This window comes from Raphanus sativus, chromosome 9 (assembly GCF_000801105.2).
Source record: "Raphanus sativus cultivar WK10039 chromosome 9, ASM80110v3, whole genome shotgun sequence".
NCBI classification, from domain to species: Eukaryota; Viridiplantae; Streptophyta; class Magnoliopsida; order Brassicales; family Brassicaceae; genus Raphanus; species Raphanus sativus.
Window position 1 is genome coordinate 34,699,362 of NC_079519.1, and position 19,044 is coordinate 34,718,405.

A 19,044-nucleotide genomic window follows, 5' to 3' on the forward strand; every position below is an offset into this window, starting at 1 on the left:
TAAATCATAACTGATTTCTAGTGTTATTCTACATTTTTATTTTTATTTTAACGAAAAACGAGATTGAGAAACAACAGATCTGCGATTATTTATTTCCCAAGACCCTAGAAAATGGAAAACTTGCGCTTCACGAAATCAATGAAAAACAATGTTTCATTGGCGCGTCTCTCCATCATGCCGCTCCTTATAAACTGAGGGAAATACAGCAAACCACCGGTCACAGCCACAAAGCCCATCGTGAGAAGCCATGATACCACCGGTCTCACCGGTAACCGCCGCTGAAAAAACACCGTCCTCTTCACGGCCACCTCCGTCCCTGTGCAAACCCCATTTAACACAAAGAACAAAGTGACCTCCCATTTTAGGAGCCTCACGGGTTATATAGAAGTATACCAGCTCATGAAACAGACCGGAGACTAGGAACGTTACGAAAAACCCCATAAACCTAGCCCAACTGGAATTTATTAGGCCTCGGCTTGCCCCACGCACCGGGTTGTAGACACCTGATCGGAAAATAGCGGAGACCATGAGGTTCCAACGACGACCCCACAAGTCTTGAAGAGATGTAGCCAAGTATGGCTCGTTGAACTGTGGCTCGAGGTCGCACCCGAGAGTGATACTGAGCAGAAATTTGAGGGGAGCTAAGAGGATCTCAAGCTCAAGGTATAGATGCACGAAACAGAGACCCAATAGCACGTAATGAGGAAGAGTTTGACTGTACTTGTACACGTGTAACACAAGGAAGAAGAGGAATAATCTGAAGGCGAAAGCCCTTTTATGAAAACGGTTTTGAGAATTAGGGTTTTGTTGAAGCTTGATAGGGAAGCAAGTGAAGCAGATGAAATGCACGAGGTTAGGGGGAAGTGGGAGAAGGGGTCCTTGATCAAATGCAAAGAGAATGAGCTTTAAATTGGCAAACCCGGAGAGGTAAAAAGCTGTGGAGCTTGAGAAATGTACAGAGGAGAAAAACAGCGGAAGAACAAGAAAGAGCGCACAAACGGGAAGAACAGAGAGGAAACGAAAAACACCAGCTTTGATTTTGGGTGATACGTAGTAACAGTAAGATACAAAAACTATTGCAGAAAGCCACACAAGAATGAAGTTCCTGAGCTCTGCTTCCATCTCTCAAATCTTTTCTCGGAGATACTTGATCTTTTCGCTGTGTATGAAATAGATTGGAGATAAAAAAAAAAAAATGATTAATCATATAAGTATATGAAAGCGTGTGCTCTTACAGCGATGTAATGGAAAAAAAATCGGACAACGAAATAGCTTTAGTTCTACGTTCTACATCTCTCAAACGCAATCCACCTTTGTGGATGATCTGCATCTGTCTCGTGCAATTGGTAAGGAATGAATATTTCTATAAATTTTAAAAGAAGTCAGTTAGGTGTCATGTGAAGTTTACAATTTATTCTCTAAATTTAATTGGTTGTTGTAATATTTTAGTTTTTCTTTGGTTTCAGTCTTAGACAATTCGCAATTATACAAACTAATGGAATTTTTTTTACAAGAGATAGTCTTAAACAAATATAAATTGGGTACTAATGTCTTAAACTAGCTAGAATACCATTAACTATAATGATGTTAAAGTATAATTTTAGCATTGGTGTTTATGTATTAAACAAATATAGAGCATGTTTCCTATCAAGAAATGTCGAAACACAATTTGTTCTAAGTAACATACTATTTATAAAAAAAAAAAAATTATATTGATATATGTCAAAATTTGATATTAATATTTTTATGTAGTTTTGATGACAATGAGAATGTGGAAGTCACTAATGAACATCATGATCTTGATCCTATTAGAGTTGAAATGGTTTTTTTTTTCTATTTTCTAACTCTGTTTATTTGGTTTATTAGGTAAGATATTTATTTTAGTTATAGATTTTATAAACATAAATGGATAATTATTTAAACTGTACTGATACGTTATTTTCTATAAATTTTTGGTGTGCTCTCTCCATAAATAAATAAAAAAAGACTCCAATTGCTTGTTTTGGGATCAATTATTAGAACAGATGCATATATTTTTCTGTACTAGCTCTAATAATCCATAACTCTTAAGTATGTACAATCTCTTCATGGATTTGAATCGACAAGATTCAATCTCTATATAGAGATATCTAACAATAAGTTAACACATGTAATAAACTAGATTTATGACAGCACCTAGATTAATAAGTCGACATAAGAATCTCACTCTGCTCACGATTCAATTTCCGTACCAAATATTTGCTCACAAGAGGTAAAAAATATACTTTCAAACAAAATATTAAGGAAAAGGATTTAATGTCTCGAACCTAAAACGCTCACTTTTGACCCGGAAAATTAAGAGTAACATCTATATGCATATAAGATCTCTGGTTATCTCCTCCAGGAGTCCATTGAAGACTTCTCTCTCTACGTCCCTTATAACATCATCTTTTTCGATGAAGGCGTTCATTGAATCATTCCAACCCATGTCCCACATGGAGTTTAAGTTCGGGTCTTTGTGGTGAACATCTCTTTCCAACACTTTTGGTAAGTAGTCTTGAACAAGTGATTCAGTGTAGCACTCCCTACCGTAGGTTCTCAGCTTCTCGAACTCTTTGCTTAATTGTCTAACAATATGGTCCAGTGAGTTTACTTTAGAGGAACTGATGGCTACCTTCACGAAAGGATGGACACTTAACTCTTGAAATCTTCCTTTTCGTTTCATTATCTCGTAGCCACAGTCGAGGAGTAGGTTCTTGTCTTCTTGATAGTAATTGTTCCCGCCAACTTCACGAAGGACACTGAGAGGAATGTTAAGTTTGAAAAGTGCCTCGAATGTGTCTAGAAATAGTTGACTTTTCACAACTATCTTCTTGAGGTTCATTTCATTTTCAGACAGTGTATCTTTCGTGTCTTGCTTTTGGTCTTCTTGTCGCTTCTCCAACAAGGGTATGCCAGCTTCAACCTCCCCTTCGCTTGCTGAAACAACTGAAACTTATTTTAGTTCCTTTTACAAATAAAAGGAAAGAAAATGTGGTGATTTATTGCGCAAAATGCTTATGGTGATTTGTCAGCATAGACCACATAATATCCGCTTATGCGTCCAAATTATATAAAGCGGCACAAAATATTGTATAACATGAAAACAGTAAGATGAGCTATGTACAGCGACTACACAGTCTAGGCGGATGCTTAGACCGTATTTTAGAACATTGACTAATAGTGATATTAAAGGTGCAATGTAATTAACAACAAGACAAACTGACAGTGCATACTTTGCTTCTTACCTTTATATACTGCCTTGGAAAATCTTTCAGAATTTCCATCAGAATTAGATATTGGAGCTTGTTGATCCACCACGTCTGTAAACATAATCTCATGATGCTGCTAGGCATCCGAATCAAATTAAAGGCAATATATACAGATGGTACGTGAAGTTTACTAATAATGAGCTTACATTGTCTGATGGAGCTTGGCATAGGACTCTCTCGGCAGCTATTAACAGAATTGAGTCATCTTTGATATCTTTCTTTTGCTCAAACACATTTCTGTTTGATGATTGGACCATTTCAGAAGTATTAATGCATCTCTCTGCTTCTACAGCTTTGGTCTTATTACTGTCATTGTAACCTCCGAGTAACTGATCATGTTTTCCATTTGCTTCTTTAGAAACAGGTTTCTGATTCTCTGGTTGCTTCCTTACTTTGCAAAATCCACCATTTAGACTAGAGTTGACCTGATTTTTCTTTTCTCGGAACTCAGCTTCATGCACCTCTCCTCCTTTTTTCTTTTCCAATACAACAACATGAGAAAAGCTTTTCCTCGGAGCTTTAGCTTTGTCTGTGACTGGTACTGAGCTCAAAGGCTTTGGTGGATGATTGGTCACTACGCCATGTTCTTGATGCCTTTCCGGCTTCAACTTCGCTTTCTTGATGCTCTTTGCTTCATCTTTCTTCCCAAGACTAAGTTTATGCAAAGGCTTTTCTTGGCTCCTTGTGACCGCCTTAGACTTATCATCTGTTGGAGAAGATGAGTTCCTTCTGATAGCATTTTTCGTCGTTGTTTCTCCATCCTTCTTGTTTCCTTTTCTGCTGTTTGAATCATCCTTGTGTTGAGACTTGTCTTTGTAGTTTATACCATTAGTAGCTCTCTGAGTCTCCTTATGGAATACTAAATCCAATGATGTTGACCTTCTTTGATCCTTTAACTCAACAATATTTTCATTGGCTATACGCCTTGTGAGACTCTCTGCATACTTGATGGATGCATCATTGTTGTTCTTGGTCTCTTTTTCCTCTTCTGGAAACTCTCCTATTCCCATCAACTTCGCAACAACGTTTGGAATCCTTCCCTTCTGAGGTTTATCTTCGCAGCCACTTGTTTGCCTTCTGTGTTTGCTGTTAAGCGCCAATAGTCTCATTTCGATATCTGCCTTTGCGGTTTCTTTTATCTTTCGGTTATTTCGATTCCAAACATCTTCTTGTTCTTCTTCTTCTTCCTCCTCATCATCATTTTCTTCAAGTAGCTTGAATCTGTTTTGACTATGTTTCTTGGTGAGATACTCGGAAGAAGCTTGTTGAATGTCTACAAGCAAACGAAGAGACTCTTCCAATTCAATAGCACCTTCCACGTATTGTTCTTCCCCATATTGTAACGAGTACCTTCCTTTTCGAAAACTGAGGCCGTTGCTGCATGCTTTAATGATCTGATTCAGTTTTTGAGCTCCCTTTGATATCTCCTTGATGTGAACATGAACCATGGGAAGCTGTTGTTGGCTGCTTGAACAAAGCTGTTGCTGACTGCTTCTTCTTTCCGATGATGTTCCTAAACCCAAAGATCTCTTTCCTACTTCATGAAGGAAGCTAATGATCGATGCATTCCCTGAAGGATCCGCTCTTGTAGCCTTCCCAGCATTTTCAAGTGCAAATGCTAATGCTTTTGATAGATCTATGCTCCGGCCTTTTCCGTATGGAAGTATCTGATTCGAAACCTCTGTGCCACTAGTTAGAGACTTGTCTGATCCTCCATAGTTGAACTCTTCAAATGTTGTCTGCAACCAAAACAAACCATTTAATAATTGTCACAAAAAAATGGTAAAAGTTGGAAATATTCTCCACAGCTTACAGATTTTGTTCTTCTTTCTCTAGATCCCTTGAATACTCGGTTGGAATATGCATAGTTATCTGCAACCATGAAAACCAAAAAAATTCACTACAGAGGCTTCTTCTATAAAGCTAGTTGCAGTTCATAGGCTGTGGTCGTTTAAAATTGTTTAATAATTCATATGCTCTTTCTACTATATAAGACACACAATATGGTGCAAAGTTAAAACTAGACGTATTTAAAAAAAAATGAACAGTAATTTTGGAGGCGCTTCTATAATTTTTTTGCAGACGAAAAGCGTATGAAATGCTTTTCCAAATTTGTTTGGAAGCTATTAAAAGTATACTAAAATGAAAATCAGGTAAAAAACCTAGGTAAAGTAGTAACAAAAATCTGTCGAACTTTGTTTATGTAATTCTCTTTGTCTTAAAAGTTTTGTAGGGTTCTATGGAAGTAACCAGGCTCGGCTATCACAGAACATAATGAATCTTGTAGTTCGGTAATTGACTTAGATGGTCGACCCAAAAATCATGCAGTTGTCCTATTGTGTCGAAACATTTTTGCATGTAATAGAAAGAAAAAAATTAGCTATAAGTAAGCCTCTTATAGCTCTTGTTGGATTGGATTCTTCTACATTTAGATCTAACAAAGGAAATGTTTGTTAAATCTGACCTGTATCCTGAGAGATTGAAAGCCGCTCCTTCCTTACACGAAGATCATCTAACAACTTCTGTGCAAAATCTGACCGTTTCATCATTCCTTTCTCTCCGTTCGAACTCATCCTCAGTTAGTGAGATCTATCTTCTTATCACTCTTGAGTCCAAAAAATAATAAAAAAAGAAACACAAAGCGAAGCCTCTTATCATTTGAGTTTGGGGTTATTTCTAAAGACTTTGTTGGTTTCATTGTTTTCTTGACTCCACTTAATCTTTGGTTGAAATGGTTCTTTCAGTGTTTGGTGGGGAAATTCTTAGTAGTGATAGCAAAAATCTAATTGATAACAATCGAAGATTCTACGAGTTGTATGTGTGTGTTTGATAGTTGACGTGAACGTTAGGCCCTCCTGAGTAAAATGTGCGCTTTCATAACTTCGATTGCAAGTTAAGCAATGACGATTGCCTTTCCTTTGCGACTTAACTTTCAAGCCTCTCTCGTTCTGTTTTTTATATGCTTTAGCGTCTAGTGGACCATTTCGGGGCTTTGATTTTTTATATGAACTAATAGAATTGAATCCATATAAACTATTGTTGTTGGGAACTGCCAACACTACATATAAAATATCAACTTACTAAATTATTATAAGAAACTATTATGAAACTGAAATATAATAGTTATTTAAGTCTTTTCTTAACAAAGTTTATGTCTTTTGTTTCACGATAGTATTTTCAGAACTAACATTGTTGAACGAGATGAATGTTTAAAATTTTCTATGACTTTTATAACATTTCATATACTATATTCAATTACCCCGAGTTAAAACAAATGAAGTTATTTGGGTGGAATTTACTGTGCTTGATAGTTGAAGCTTATTCGTTACAAGTTTGCTAGCTACTACTTGAAAAAATTACAATTTTCAAGCTGAACAATACCAAATCATTAAGCTGGAGAAATTTACAGATTTTCATAAAATTTTAAAGTTTCTGTCGAGAAGCTTTAACTGAGCTTTCACACTGAAAATGCTAAGTTTTGTGAATTCATTATTCGACTTTTATTAAGCTTTCTCATACACATGAATTAATCTTTCGACAACACTTTCAATGCATGTGCTAACATTTGTTCGGATTTCAAATTGTCGTTATGTGTTTGGTATCCTCTACCTTCCTTTTTAAAACTGCTCTCTTTTTTTGAATTAGGTATTTAATTTGTATTTAAACAGCCTGCAAACGTATATATGTTATAAATGTTAAACTTAACCAGATAATAACAGTTACAAACTTACAACAGAGAACGAAAGTACAGCAAAACAAATAATGAAATTTGGACTAAAAAATTATATGGTATAACATGAAATTACTTATTGTATACTTTCTCAAATAATGAAATTCCTTTAATACTGAGTTTCACAAAACCTATAATTTTTTTTGCTCGGTAACTTTCGTTATTGTAACCATCACGGTACTTCCCTCCGAGCCGTTTCCGGCCATGTGTCACCTTCACCGGCAGCTAGCTCCTCCTTAATCTCCCATGACCAAGAAATAGCAACGTCCGCACTCGAGACCGAAACAGCAAAGCTTTATGGATCCTTATGATCTCTGAATGGACCATGTTTGTACATATTCTGAAGAATATGAACTAATTGATGGTCTCAACTCTCAAGCCTCCATATCTGTTCTAAAGGAAGCTTCTCCCCTAAGGTCCAACTACATCATGGGCCACTATGACTAGGCTCATAAGACTGGGAAAAAACTTTAGATATCTGTGGACAAATTTGCAAAAGTTAATACTCAATAATATCCCAATAACTATTCTATACAAGATCAAAAAGGCTCATACTAGATCGCGTGTTCTGAGATGTTATTTTGACATATCTCGGACGTTCCCATGGGTTGTACAAGATTGGAACAGAACCCTCGAACTTCACACATGATTGAGATACATAAATTTTAGAAACGCGCCCCTAAACTGAAAAATCTGAAAAGAAACTAAAAAGAACACTCGGCGTTAACGAGAACTATATAAGTTGGGCTCTTAACCGAACTATATAAGTTGGGCTTGCTCAAATGAGCCTTTATTTTAGAATTCCAAAACCTAGCATAAAATTTCGAAACACGCGCCTAAACTGAAAAATCTGAAGGAAACTAAAGAAAACACTCAGCGCCAAAGGAAACCCATATGATTGGTTGATTTAACATATGACGAGGATCACTGAGCTTAAAACAATCATAACCGTCGATAAGCTAAAAGATCCAACGAACGAAAACAAACGTCTCTCTTTCTCTGCTCAATCTACGCTTCTTTATATAAAACCACCAAATCAATTCTTCAGAACACACACCAACAAAGAACACACAAAAAAAAAACTCCCCTTTGCTTATACAATGGCTCGTACCAAGCAAACAGCAAGAAAATCCACCGGAGGAAAGGCACCAAGGAAGCAGCTGGCGACGAAAGCCGCGAGAAAATCGGCTCCGGCGACGGGAGGAGTGAAGAAGCCGCACAGGTTCCGTCCCGGGACGGTGGCGCTGAGGGAGATCAGGAAGTACCAGAAGAGCACGGAGCTCCTGATCCGCAAGCTCCCCTTCCAGCGTCTGGTCCGCGAGATCGCGCAGGACTTCAAGACGGATCTTCGTTTCCAGAGCAGCGCCGTCGCGGCTCTCCAGGAGGCGGCGGAGGCTTACCTCGTGGGGCTGTTCGAGGACACGAACCTTTGCGCGATTCACGCCAAGAGGGTTACGATCATGCCTAAAGATATCCAGCTTGCGAGGAGGATCAGAGGCGAGAGGGCTTAAGGAGAATGAATGCAAAGACGGGGGACTTAGTTTTAAGATGTAATCGTTTCCGTTTTTGTTTTATGTATATCTTTTGTTTTTAAAGGTGTTCGATGAATTGTCTCAATGAATCAATTATCTTATTTTTCAGTTAAATGCAAACAATGCTTATGATTAATGTTTCGTTTCGTTTTGTACTTCACAAGTTTTTATCCTGGTATGCATTGTTAGCCTTCTAGAAAGAAAGATAACGAGGGGACCAAACAGTGTCCAAGGATAATGCCGAGGAAGGAAAGAGCGGTGATTCCCAGCTTAAACAAATGTTTGGAACATCCAATGACATGTTGTATTTCTCCCTTTGCAGGCCTTATACTTGTGCCTCACCTACAGAACAGGCTCTGAAACAGAGTATTCAAATTAATTTCGGAACCATGGTTTCATTTTAGGATGACAAAGATCTAAGGCCTAATAGACCATCTTCCACTCCACCTTTGTCGTTGCTCTATTCTTCAAACCAAAATCAACTTTTGTTAATATTCAGCATTTTTTTTGATGGAAGATGGAAAGATGAAGACCAAAATCAAATTACCGAGGATATGAGACAGAGGCTACCAACCGTTTACCTTCCTTCGTTAAAAGAGGGTCGCAAGACTCACAACCCTTAACAGATATAATACTTGAGATAGAAGTATCATGCAAATCAGTAAGATTTTTAAACACTTCAAGATATATAAAATCTCATCGTACTGGAGTCGGAGGCTTTAGAAGTATACAGTATTCCTTTAGAATGATCTTCGGAGTGAGGTTTTGCTTATATATGATAAACCATTAAGAACTTTCGGTCCCAAGAATAACCCTTCTTTTAAATAGTTCTTTAACAAAAAGCAGTTTGATTTGGCAAAATCACATCCGATAAGACGATCATCCACTACTATCCTAGAGACAACCTTATACAAAATGTTCAAACATGATGCAACTGGTCTGAAGTCACTGATATTCTCTGCTCCTCTTTTTTTTTTTACGTATAAGAACAAGGCTAGTAGAATCCAAGAAAGGCTATATAAGATGCCCTACCAAACTCTCTGAGGTTAAACCATTTGGACCATGTGTAGGTTTTAGTTTGATCACTTCTCCCGTAATGGCCACTGATAGCTGATCACATTGTAACGGCAAACATTGGACTGTGATAACTCGCTGTAAGATCCCCCTGGGAGATGAACACAGAAATTTCCATTGACACTAGCACATAATTTTTTTTTAAAATGATCAAATCCCAAATTGATGAAACTTCTTTGAGAGAGGGAAAACTTGAACAATCACTCCTGCGAATATACTTTATTTGCAATTCTCGCATTTTTTGAACCAAAATGATTATATATATGAGAAAGTTGTATTAAGATCTCCCACCTCTAACCATTTTATCCTAAAAGTTTACATGAAAACGCATTCCTCTCTACCATAGGCAAAGTTTCATTTTTCCAAGTTCAAGCTATAGGGATCATTCAAAGCAAAGCGTTTAAGTTGTTACAAGAGCTTCCTTTGACCTTAAATATTATTTTTCTCTATATGCGATTCCCTTCAGATTGAAACATAAAGCGGTAAAGAGTTAAAACATTCTCTCCAAACCTAAACCAAACCTCGGTCAATATAGGAAGGAAAGACTGTAGTTTTTCAACAAAAGAAGAAAGATGGTAATAGCCAAATTACAAAGGAGGGGACCCATAAACTGGCGCTTGTGCCAAAATCAGGTCACATATAACACTGATTTAAATGCAAGTGTTATTAAGTTTTAATTAAAGAAACAGTAAAGGCAGAAAAATTATCAACGGATTGGTGGTTGAAACGGTTTTACATTAATTGGAAGGAGGTTAATCTCAATTCACTTTAAGGGGGTTAAGCTCAATTCAGTTTAATTTATGAATCAAAAAAGCCCTAAAGGGCCTAACACATAATAAGATACGTCAAATTTGCTGACGAGGACGCGCGGTATAAAAAAGGAAGCAAAAATGTGTGAGAAGATTCTAAACGAACGGTGAGGATTGAATCATTCCATTTAACCAGATTTAACATCCTAGGGCAACTCCCTAAACCTAATTTCAGTTTCGCCATAAGTAGCAAACCGCAAACTACTCTTTCAAAACAGCCGAACTCTCTCTCTCTCTCTCTCTCTCTCACTTCCAGTTTTATCAATCACAGACACAAACACACACACACACGAATGGCTGACACCACGAAGGTCAAATCCCCGGAAACAACGGCGGTTGAGGATAACCAACAACAACAACGAATAACAACATCATCTCCAACACCACCGCCGCCATCTCACTGGATGGGGATGAGATACCCTTCGCAGCCGATAATGATGCCTCACCACATGATGTACGCGCCGCCTCCTTTCTCTCCTTTTCACCACCATAACCATCCTTATCATCATCACAACAATCACCACCAGTCTCGTGTTAACAAACATCAAAACGCCTCCAACGCTGAGAATAAGACCATTTGGATCGGTGATTTGCTTCACTGGATGGATGAGAATTACCTTAATTCTTGCTTTGCCCCCGCTGGAGAGGTCTCTGCTTCACTCTCTCTTTCTCTCTCTCTCTTTTTGTTTATTTGTTTTATCTTTTCTTATTTACAAAGTCTTTTCGCCTTTAATGTCTTTTACTTTTTGCTTTTTTTGCAATTTCCATGTTACTTGAACCTGGCCAATTAGTATTTGTAGGTTACTAGATTCTGTCTGAATTAAGTTTGATTCTTTGGATGTTTTTTTCCCTGATTGTAAGTACTGAAAGTGTCCATTTTTATTGCCGAATCTGTGTTTATGTCTGCTTAGCCTCGGTTTAAATGTGCTATTGACTTTTGCAATAATGATGTTATTTGAAGCGGACAATAAGTTTTTGTAGCTTCTTTTTAATAAAGTTTGGTTCTTTGGATGTTTTTTTTTTCCTGCTTTAATTTATTATAGTACTGAAAGTATTCCATTTTTATTGCCGAATGCGTCAAGACTGTTCTGTCTTTAGGTGTGTCTGCTTAGCCTTCGTTTAAAATGTGTCCAATCCATTTTATTTGAATAAAGTTTGATTCTTTGGATGCTTTTTATTCTGACAAGTGTGATAGTACTTAAAAGTGTCCAATCCATTTTTTTTTTTGTCTGAATCTGATATGCTATACTTTGAAGTTTTTTTTTTCTTTCTGTGGTTACATATATATGTTATACATATGTGTTTACTTGTGGGCATGATGTAGATGGCTTCGGTTAAGGTAATCAGGAACAAGCACACTGGTTTGTCCGAGGGCTATGGATTCGTGGAATTTGATACCCACGATGTCGCCGAGAAGGTTTTGCAGGAATATAATGGAGCAACCATGTTAAAGTCCGACCAGCCTTACCGTCTAAACTGGGCCAGTTTCAGCACCGGTGAAAAACGCCTAGAGAGTCCTGACCACTCTATATTCGTGGGTGACTTGGCCCCAGAAGTCACTGATGATTTGTTGCATAAACTATTCCTTGATAAATACCCATCCGTCAAGACTGCGAAAGTCGTCATAGATGGAAGTACTGGTCGTTCAAAGGGGTATGGGTTTGTGAGGTTTGGAGACGATGGTGAGAGGAGCAAAGCTATGTCGGAGATGAATGGTGTGAAATGCTGTAGCAGGGCTATGAGAATCGGTGCTGCCACTCCTAGGAAGCCTAATAATGGTTACCATCAACAAGGTACTTTCTCTGTTCCTTTTATCAAAACATGTGTGTGTTTGAGTGTGGTCTGAGTATCTCTGGGTTTTGTCAGGTGGGTATATGCCAAATGGTGGGGCTGCTCCACGTGATGTGGACTCATTGAACACAACAGTAAATTTTTGTTTATCTCCTTTCAGTTTCTCTGTTTTTTTTTTCATCACTGTAAGAAGGTTGGTATGATCTTTAGTTATATATATGTGTTTATATTGTAGATATTTGTTGGAGGACTTGACGCTAATGTCACTGACGAAGATCTTAGACAGCCATTTGCTGGTTTTGGTGAAATTGTCTCTGTCAAGATACCAATTGGGAAAGGATGTGGATTCATTCAGTTTGTCAACAGGTAACTATCTAAGGAAATTGTGGATATATTAAAACTGAATAGTTTTTAATCGTTGCCTCTGTCAACTTTTGTTGTGCAGAGAAAACGCAGAGGAGGCTTTAGAGAAACTAAATGGTTCTGTAATTGGAAAACAAACCGTTCGCCTTTCATGGGGTCGTAACCAAGGCAATAAACAGGTAAAAACCCTTGGGCTTGCTTTGGTTTGTATATATATATATATAGCTCATTATTATTTTGTTATATCTGATTGTGTATGGTGTGTTCTTATGCAGCCTCGAGGTGGGTATGGAGACCAATGGGTTGAACCGTTCTATAGAGGACAATACTACAATAATGGTTATGGTTACATGTTAGCACCACCTGTTGACCCGAGAATGTATGGTGCTGCACCTTATGGAGCTTATCCTATGTACGGTGGGAATCAGCAGCAGCAACAAGTAAGCTGAGAGAAGAATAAAAGAAGTTAAAGGTAGGTATGAGACAACAGTGTCTTTTTCTTATCTCTCTCTATGGTCTAGATCCTGAGCAGCGAATTTTGATGGAACTGTAGTGCTACTTATTTTTATTTTAGGGATTTTGATTGGATTTATTTATTTTATTTGACTTATCAGATCGTTGTTCTGTGGAACTTAATTGATTGTTCTTTTGGGGGATTTGATAAGTATGCCTCTTTTAGATATATCGTAGCTCACAAAATTACAAATCATGATTTGTCTTCGTCCATCTCTCAATAATTTATGATTTTCTTCCATCTTAAACACGTCGGTTTTTCTATAGGCTTCCAAAACCCTAATGTTTTATTTTTCCATCAAAATAAAGCACAGCACTAGGAATGTCACCCGGCCTCGAGTAGGACTCATGACCCTGATCCGCAAAACCCATCAATATTTAAGCTTGGTCTTGTTTGGTTCGAAGTATTTTTGGGCCTATATTTTTAAGTCTTGTCCGGATTTAAGAGGACCTTTTGGGATTTCAAGATAATTGAGAGGGATAATTTGGAAAATACTCCATTTATGATCTAAATTTTGAAAAATGCATCTTTCCTTTTATTTTTTAAAACTACACTTTCTATTATTTAATAAGATATTTTTATCCTACTTTTATTTTAAAATCTACAAATTTTAGTAATTGATTTATGACTTTGATTATCATCTATAGTGTCGATAATTCTTTTAATTTATTCTTTTATAAAATTTTTCTGTGATTTTTGTTAATATTTTTATTGTCAAAGTTGTTAACATTTGGTGTTTTCGCGGAATAACAGAAAATAGATTAATTTCTATGTTTTAAAAGTTCATCCTTTTCACATCATCAAAAACAAAAAAAAATCAAACATTATAAAATGGTGAAAATACTTTCATGAAAGTTGTTTTAAATTTTTTAAAACACATGTTTCTGTTTTATTTAAAATATTAAATTAAATATTAGATGATATAAACATTAAATTTGGTCAATTTAGTCATTTCACTTATGAATAAGTGATATTCAGAAAAATAAAAAGATAGTGTAGTTTTCAAAATATAATCTCATGTAAAGATAGTTCTCCAAATTTTCTCTAATTTATAATAACATTGTATTTGCCATTTTTACTATTTTAAACTATTTAAATTTTTCTAATCTTTTTTTTTAAAGTTTTTTTAGTTTCCAAATATAAAATATACATTAAATGGATTGTTAATTGTTTTAAAATTTTTTACTCTAAGATCATATTTTTGTTAGACCTGGTATTCGAATACCTCCTCGGATGGGGGTAGAACTCGCTCAGATATCATTCTTTGGGTTTTATTTTTTTATTTAAATATTATAAAAAATCAGGTTAGGTTCGAACAGTGTACTCTCAGGTCTGGGTTTATTTTATTAAATAAATAACCAAACTACTAGTTCATGTATTTTATATTTAAACTATCAAAACTTACTGAAAATAATTAAAAAAAAACAAAAAAATGTAGTAGTTTTGTTTCAAATCACTTATTTTTATCTGAAAATATTTTAACTACAGTTAAATTTAGGTATCTTGTAAGCATCTACTCATATCCATAGATATCATAATTATTAGTATATTTAATTTATAATTTTATTTTAGGTGTTAGTGCACTTCAGGTTTAGAACATCTCAAAAAAGACACTCTATTTTGAAGTTTGCAAAGCTTCATATTTGAGATTTACTTTAGTATTTTTCAAAATCAAAATTTCAAATTTAACTTCAAAATAGTTTTATATTTTATATTATGATTTTTATATTTATGATACTTAATTTAAATTTATAAAACTTTATAAATAAATAGCACATATATAAAAATATTATAGAAATATTAATTAACAAAATAATATAGTAAAATATATAATTTTATATAGAAATACATAATTAAATACTATAACAAATAAAATACTATATTATTCTATAAAATTATTTTCGTTCCATATATGATCAATTAGTGCATTTGTTAAATTTCTGATATTGTTGTTATCTAAATCTAGTTTTGAAAAAAACTTAATTTATTTTTTATTTAATTTGTAAAAATTAAAATTATAAAAGTAAATTTGAAATATTTATGAGTCATAAAATTTTGAAAGATTAAAAAAATTAAAGGACAAAATATTCATAAATATAATATATAAATGTAAAGATCAAAATGCAATGAAAATTACGAAATTTTAAATTTGAAGTTTTGAATAGTGATACTCTATATTTAAAATTTTACTACTCAAAACTTCAAATTTGAAGTTTTGAAATTTTTTTTATAGAGCAAAAAACTTTATATTTATAGTTATAGAGTATCTTTTAGAAAGAAAGATAGCTTAGCATGTTGTACTAAAAAACAAACATTATTCGTCGTGCATATGGATACAAAGCTACCAGCTTGGTTTACAGAATCCACATGATTCTGTAATTCTGTATAAGTCGATGGCAAAAGAAAGAAAGATATTGGACTCAAGATAAGAAATCAAACACATTAAGACAAACAAAGAGACGAAAAGAACATATCATAAACGGACCTTAAAGATAAGGTCATACCATAACTTGATTCCAGCCACGTTAAAGTTTTGATGGCATGCCAATCACGTATGGGGAAAAGCGACAAAAGCTTGATGTGCGACTTACCACAACAATACTTAAGAGGAGGGTATTTTTCCGTTAGTATGCATGGCTTTAGTGAACGTTGTTTTCAACAACCGTTTTTTTTCTTCACTAATGTTACGTAAGCATAGTTTTTAAGATGAAACATATAATTTGAAATACTTTGAATTTAGCTTACTAGCTTGATAAAATATTAAATTCAATTGCATCATGGACATTAAATCTTTGCATAAATAATTCTGTTGTTGCTTGTTATCAGTGCTTGGTCAAGATCTTATCATGTGATCCATGAGCCACACCGATCCGTTTTCCTAACGGAAGTATTATTATGTCTGTAAATAAATAAAAAATAAGTTGACATCTAAGATTGTTCTAACGACACAATCGAAAAAGACAAAATTATAGAGATGAAAAGGTTCAGTTCCACCGCTACGTCCGCTCATCATGCCCACACCCCTTCATCATTATTGTCGTGGATCTATCTTTTTCCCATAATAACTTTTTGTTAAAACATTTTCTTTAATTTACATATATATAATATATTACCAAAATCTTAGTGCATTATATTAACCGATAGGAAGAAAAAATAAAATTTACAAGTAATGGCGGATTAGGTAGAAGCGTAGTTGGTATTTATTATGCAAACAAAAATAATTTTAAAGAGTTGTTATGATATATGATTTGGCATACACGTTCGGGAACAACCTTACGATAGCGAATGTCTTCAAACCAAGCGTATAGTTTCTTTCCTTATGAAATTGTTTCAAGGGAAACCGGTGACAAAAACATCTATCTATATACCAAATAGCACTGATTCACTTAAAGAGGCATGCAACATACAAAGGGTATGACTAGTCTATAGAATTGTTGTTTATAAACTAACCAAGGTTGGAGACTCATCTAGCTATACTGTAACTAGAGGAGGAAGGGCAATAAAACCAACACAAAAAATTTAAAAAATGTGATGGACAAATGTTAGTAGAAGAGGTAAACGAGGTCGCCGTGGCTGAGGAAACCAGAATCACTAGTTAATGTTTTGTTTCATCTTGCTTTCTAAGGGTTCAAATGTGAATCTTTATCTAAGGTCTTTAAGTAGCCTTTTTATTTGTCGCATAATTTATCAGACTTGTGAGTGAAAACTCACACATGTATCTTCTTGCATTTTAATTCGAAAGCCTTTTTCAGAAAAAAAAACTAACCAATATGATATTGGGACTCGTAAATTTTGATTTGATTCGGAATTCATTTCGAATCAAACCGATTTTCTAACTACTAATATGCAATGTCTGTTATATATACGTATATACATATATTTTAAAAAAATTATATATAAGTTATATATTACATCGTATATAAGATTTATAGTACTTTTATTTACTAAATTTGTTAAATTATTTATTAGAATATTAGAAAGTAAATCTTTTTTGTAATAAAATATTATTATTTATATTATTTTGAAATTTATATTAAATTATTAATTTTATTTATTTTTATAGATTGAATCAGATATCCGATTAAAAATCAAAATATTTTTTGATATCTGGTACACTAAATAACCGGATAACTATGAATTGAGTTAGATTGAATAATTAATTATTAGGTAGTAACCCGCGCCTTGCGCGGAATGAGATGGTTAGATCATCAATTTTTCGAAAATATTAGAAAGTATATATATATAGTTTGGAATTTGGATTTTGTGTGTTTTTTTGTGTTTAATCTCGGTGGTGCTGATTTTACGGTATAGATGTCACTGAGATAGAAACATATATAAATCCTTTACTTGACTGACATGTAAAAATTTACTGGAACATAAGAGTAAACACAAAACATGTTACCTGGCAACTGCGAAAGCATGTAATCATTTATTTTATCCACTTCATCATTTCTGGGAGTGAGAATGGCTCGATGTCTATACAAATCCTTAACTGTTGAGGTTTGAAAAGCTTGTCCATAAACCTCTTTTTCCATAGTCTCAATAGTTTATACATATCACCGGTGTGATTTATCTTACTCTGATTCATTTGCAAGAACTTGCATATAAAGATAATTATTATTATACAATTTGATTTTCATATGCATGATTTTTGTATAATAACATACCTTCCTCGTAGGTCATTGACTTCAAACATGTAAGGATTCCACAGAACTTGGCTGTATTCTTTGAACCATGTAAGAAAAACTGATTTTGTGTATAATATCTAATTCGAGTAAGATAAATATTATTAATATCTAATCAAATTATATGTACGTAAATATTTGTGTAATCACACTCTTTGCATAGGTTTTATGTATAAATATTATTAATATATAATCAAATTATTATGTATGTAGATTTTTGTGTAATCAAACTTGTTCTATATTTCTTTCTTTGCATCTTACTCTCGAACTCATTTTGTTTATCTCTCTATGGCTCTCTCTTTATGTCTCTCTATGTCTCTCTCTCTCTCTCTCTCTCTCTCTCTCTCTCTCTCTCTCTCTCTCCTCCTCTCTCTCTCTCTCCTCTCTCTCTCTCAGATTTTATCTATTGATGAGTATTTAAAAATAAGATTAAGATTTCAACATATTTTTTTTTAAACATATGAATCGTATTAATGCCCCCACACGGGCATTAATACGATTCTTATGTTTTATGTATAAATATTATTAATGTCTAATCAAATGTTTTGATGTATTATTAAAACTAAATTTGTTCTTCAGATGTTTTATGTGTTATTAATATAAATATGTATTATTCAAATACGATTCATATGTTTTATGTATTACTAAAACTAAATTTGTTCTCCATTCGGTCTTTGTGGTTCAAAAACTATAAGCATTTTAGACATTACTTAATTCAATATACTTTGACGTTTAAATTATTATCTCTCTCTCTCTCTCTCTCTCTCTCTCTCTCTCTCTCTCTCTCTCTCTCTCTCTCTCTCTCTCGGTATCCCCCTCATCGTAAACCCTTTTTTTTTAGAAATATAAAAATGTAAACATTCTTTTAATTCATCGATTATCTTTTAACTACCACAATTTTGTTTTATATGGAATGTTCCTAATTTAATATTTTATTATGAATTTTTCTTGGGTGAATTACCAACTAATCATAGTTTGTCAATTAATGTACAGTTTTATAAAATTTAAATAAAAAATAATAATAATTTTGTTTAAGTTTTAAAATAAATGAAAAATATTAGTAGCTGCCAAAAGATAAATTTTTTAACAATTTTAAAACCGTCACAAAAGAGTAAAATCATAAACATAAACACTATACCCTAAACCCATGGACAAAACTTAAACCCTTGGGTAAAAATCCAAACACTAAACCCTAAATTCTTGGATATACCCTAAACCCTTGGATAAATCCTAAACACTAAACTGTAAAATCTTGA

The 19,044-nt window shown here is 34.2% G+C and overlaps 4 protein-coding genes across 5 annotated transcripts; 2 read left to right on the top strand and 2 right to left on the bottom strand.

Annotated features, from left to right (window-relative positions):
- Nucleotides 1-32: 32 nt before the first annotated feature.
- LOC108826716 (probable long-chain-alcohol O-fatty-acyltransferase 9) lies at nt 33-1,335 on the bottom strand. Its single transcript, XM_018600093.2, is given in 2 exon segments — nt 33-362; nt 364-1,335. Coding segments are annotated over 2 exon segments (1,017 nt in total). The 5' UTR covers nt 1,123-1,335; the 3' UTR covers nt 33-104.
- Nucleotides 1,336-2,250: 915 nt separating this feature from the next.
- On the bottom strand, nt 2,251-6,079 carry LOC108827919 (uncharacterized). 2 transcript variants are annotated; one of them, XM_018601435.2, is made up of 5 exons: nt 5,755-6,079; nt 5,104-5,162; nt 3,437-5,029; nt 3,267-3,363; nt 2,251-2,958 (listed from the first exon to the last, which is right to left on the bottom strand). In XM_018601435.2, exons 1-5 carry the CDS (start codon nt 5,861-5,863, stop codon nt 2,348-2,350), a joined length of 2,469 nt encoding a protein of 822 aa, XP_018456937.2. In that variant the 5' UTR covers nt 5,864-6,079; the 3' UTR covers nt 2,251-2,347. The 2 variants fall into 2 exon arrangements, with proteins under 2 accessions (XP_018456937.2, XP_018456935.2); XM_018601433.2 differs by having other exon boundaries at nt 2,251-2,967.
- Nucleotides 6,080-8,077: 1,998 nt separating this feature from the next.
- LOC108827921 (histone H3.2) lies at nt 8,078-8,658 on the top strand. Its single transcript, XM_018601437.2, has one exon. The coding sequence runs from the start codon at nt 8,121-8,123 to the stop codon at nt 8,529-8,531; it is 411 nt and encodes a 136-aa protein (XP_018456939.1). The 5' UTR covers nt 8,078-8,120; the 3' UTR covers nt 8,532-8,658.
- A 1,965-nt stretch (nt 8,659-10,623) lies between these two features.
- On the top strand, nt 10,624-13,271 carry LOC108828456 (polyadenylate-binding protein RBP47C). Its single transcript, XM_018602161.1, has 6 exons — nt 10,624-11,082; nt 11,760-12,228; nt 12,302-12,360; nt 12,462-12,592; nt 12,672-12,768; nt 12,865-13,271. The coding sequence occupies exons 1-6, from the start codon at nt 10,729-10,731 to the stop codon at nt 13,036-13,038; spliced, it is 1,284 nt and encodes a 427-aa protein (XP_018457663.1). The 5' UTR covers nt 10,624-10,728; the 3' UTR covers nt 13,039-13,271.
- Nucleotides 13,272-19,044: the final 5,773 nt, after the last annotated feature.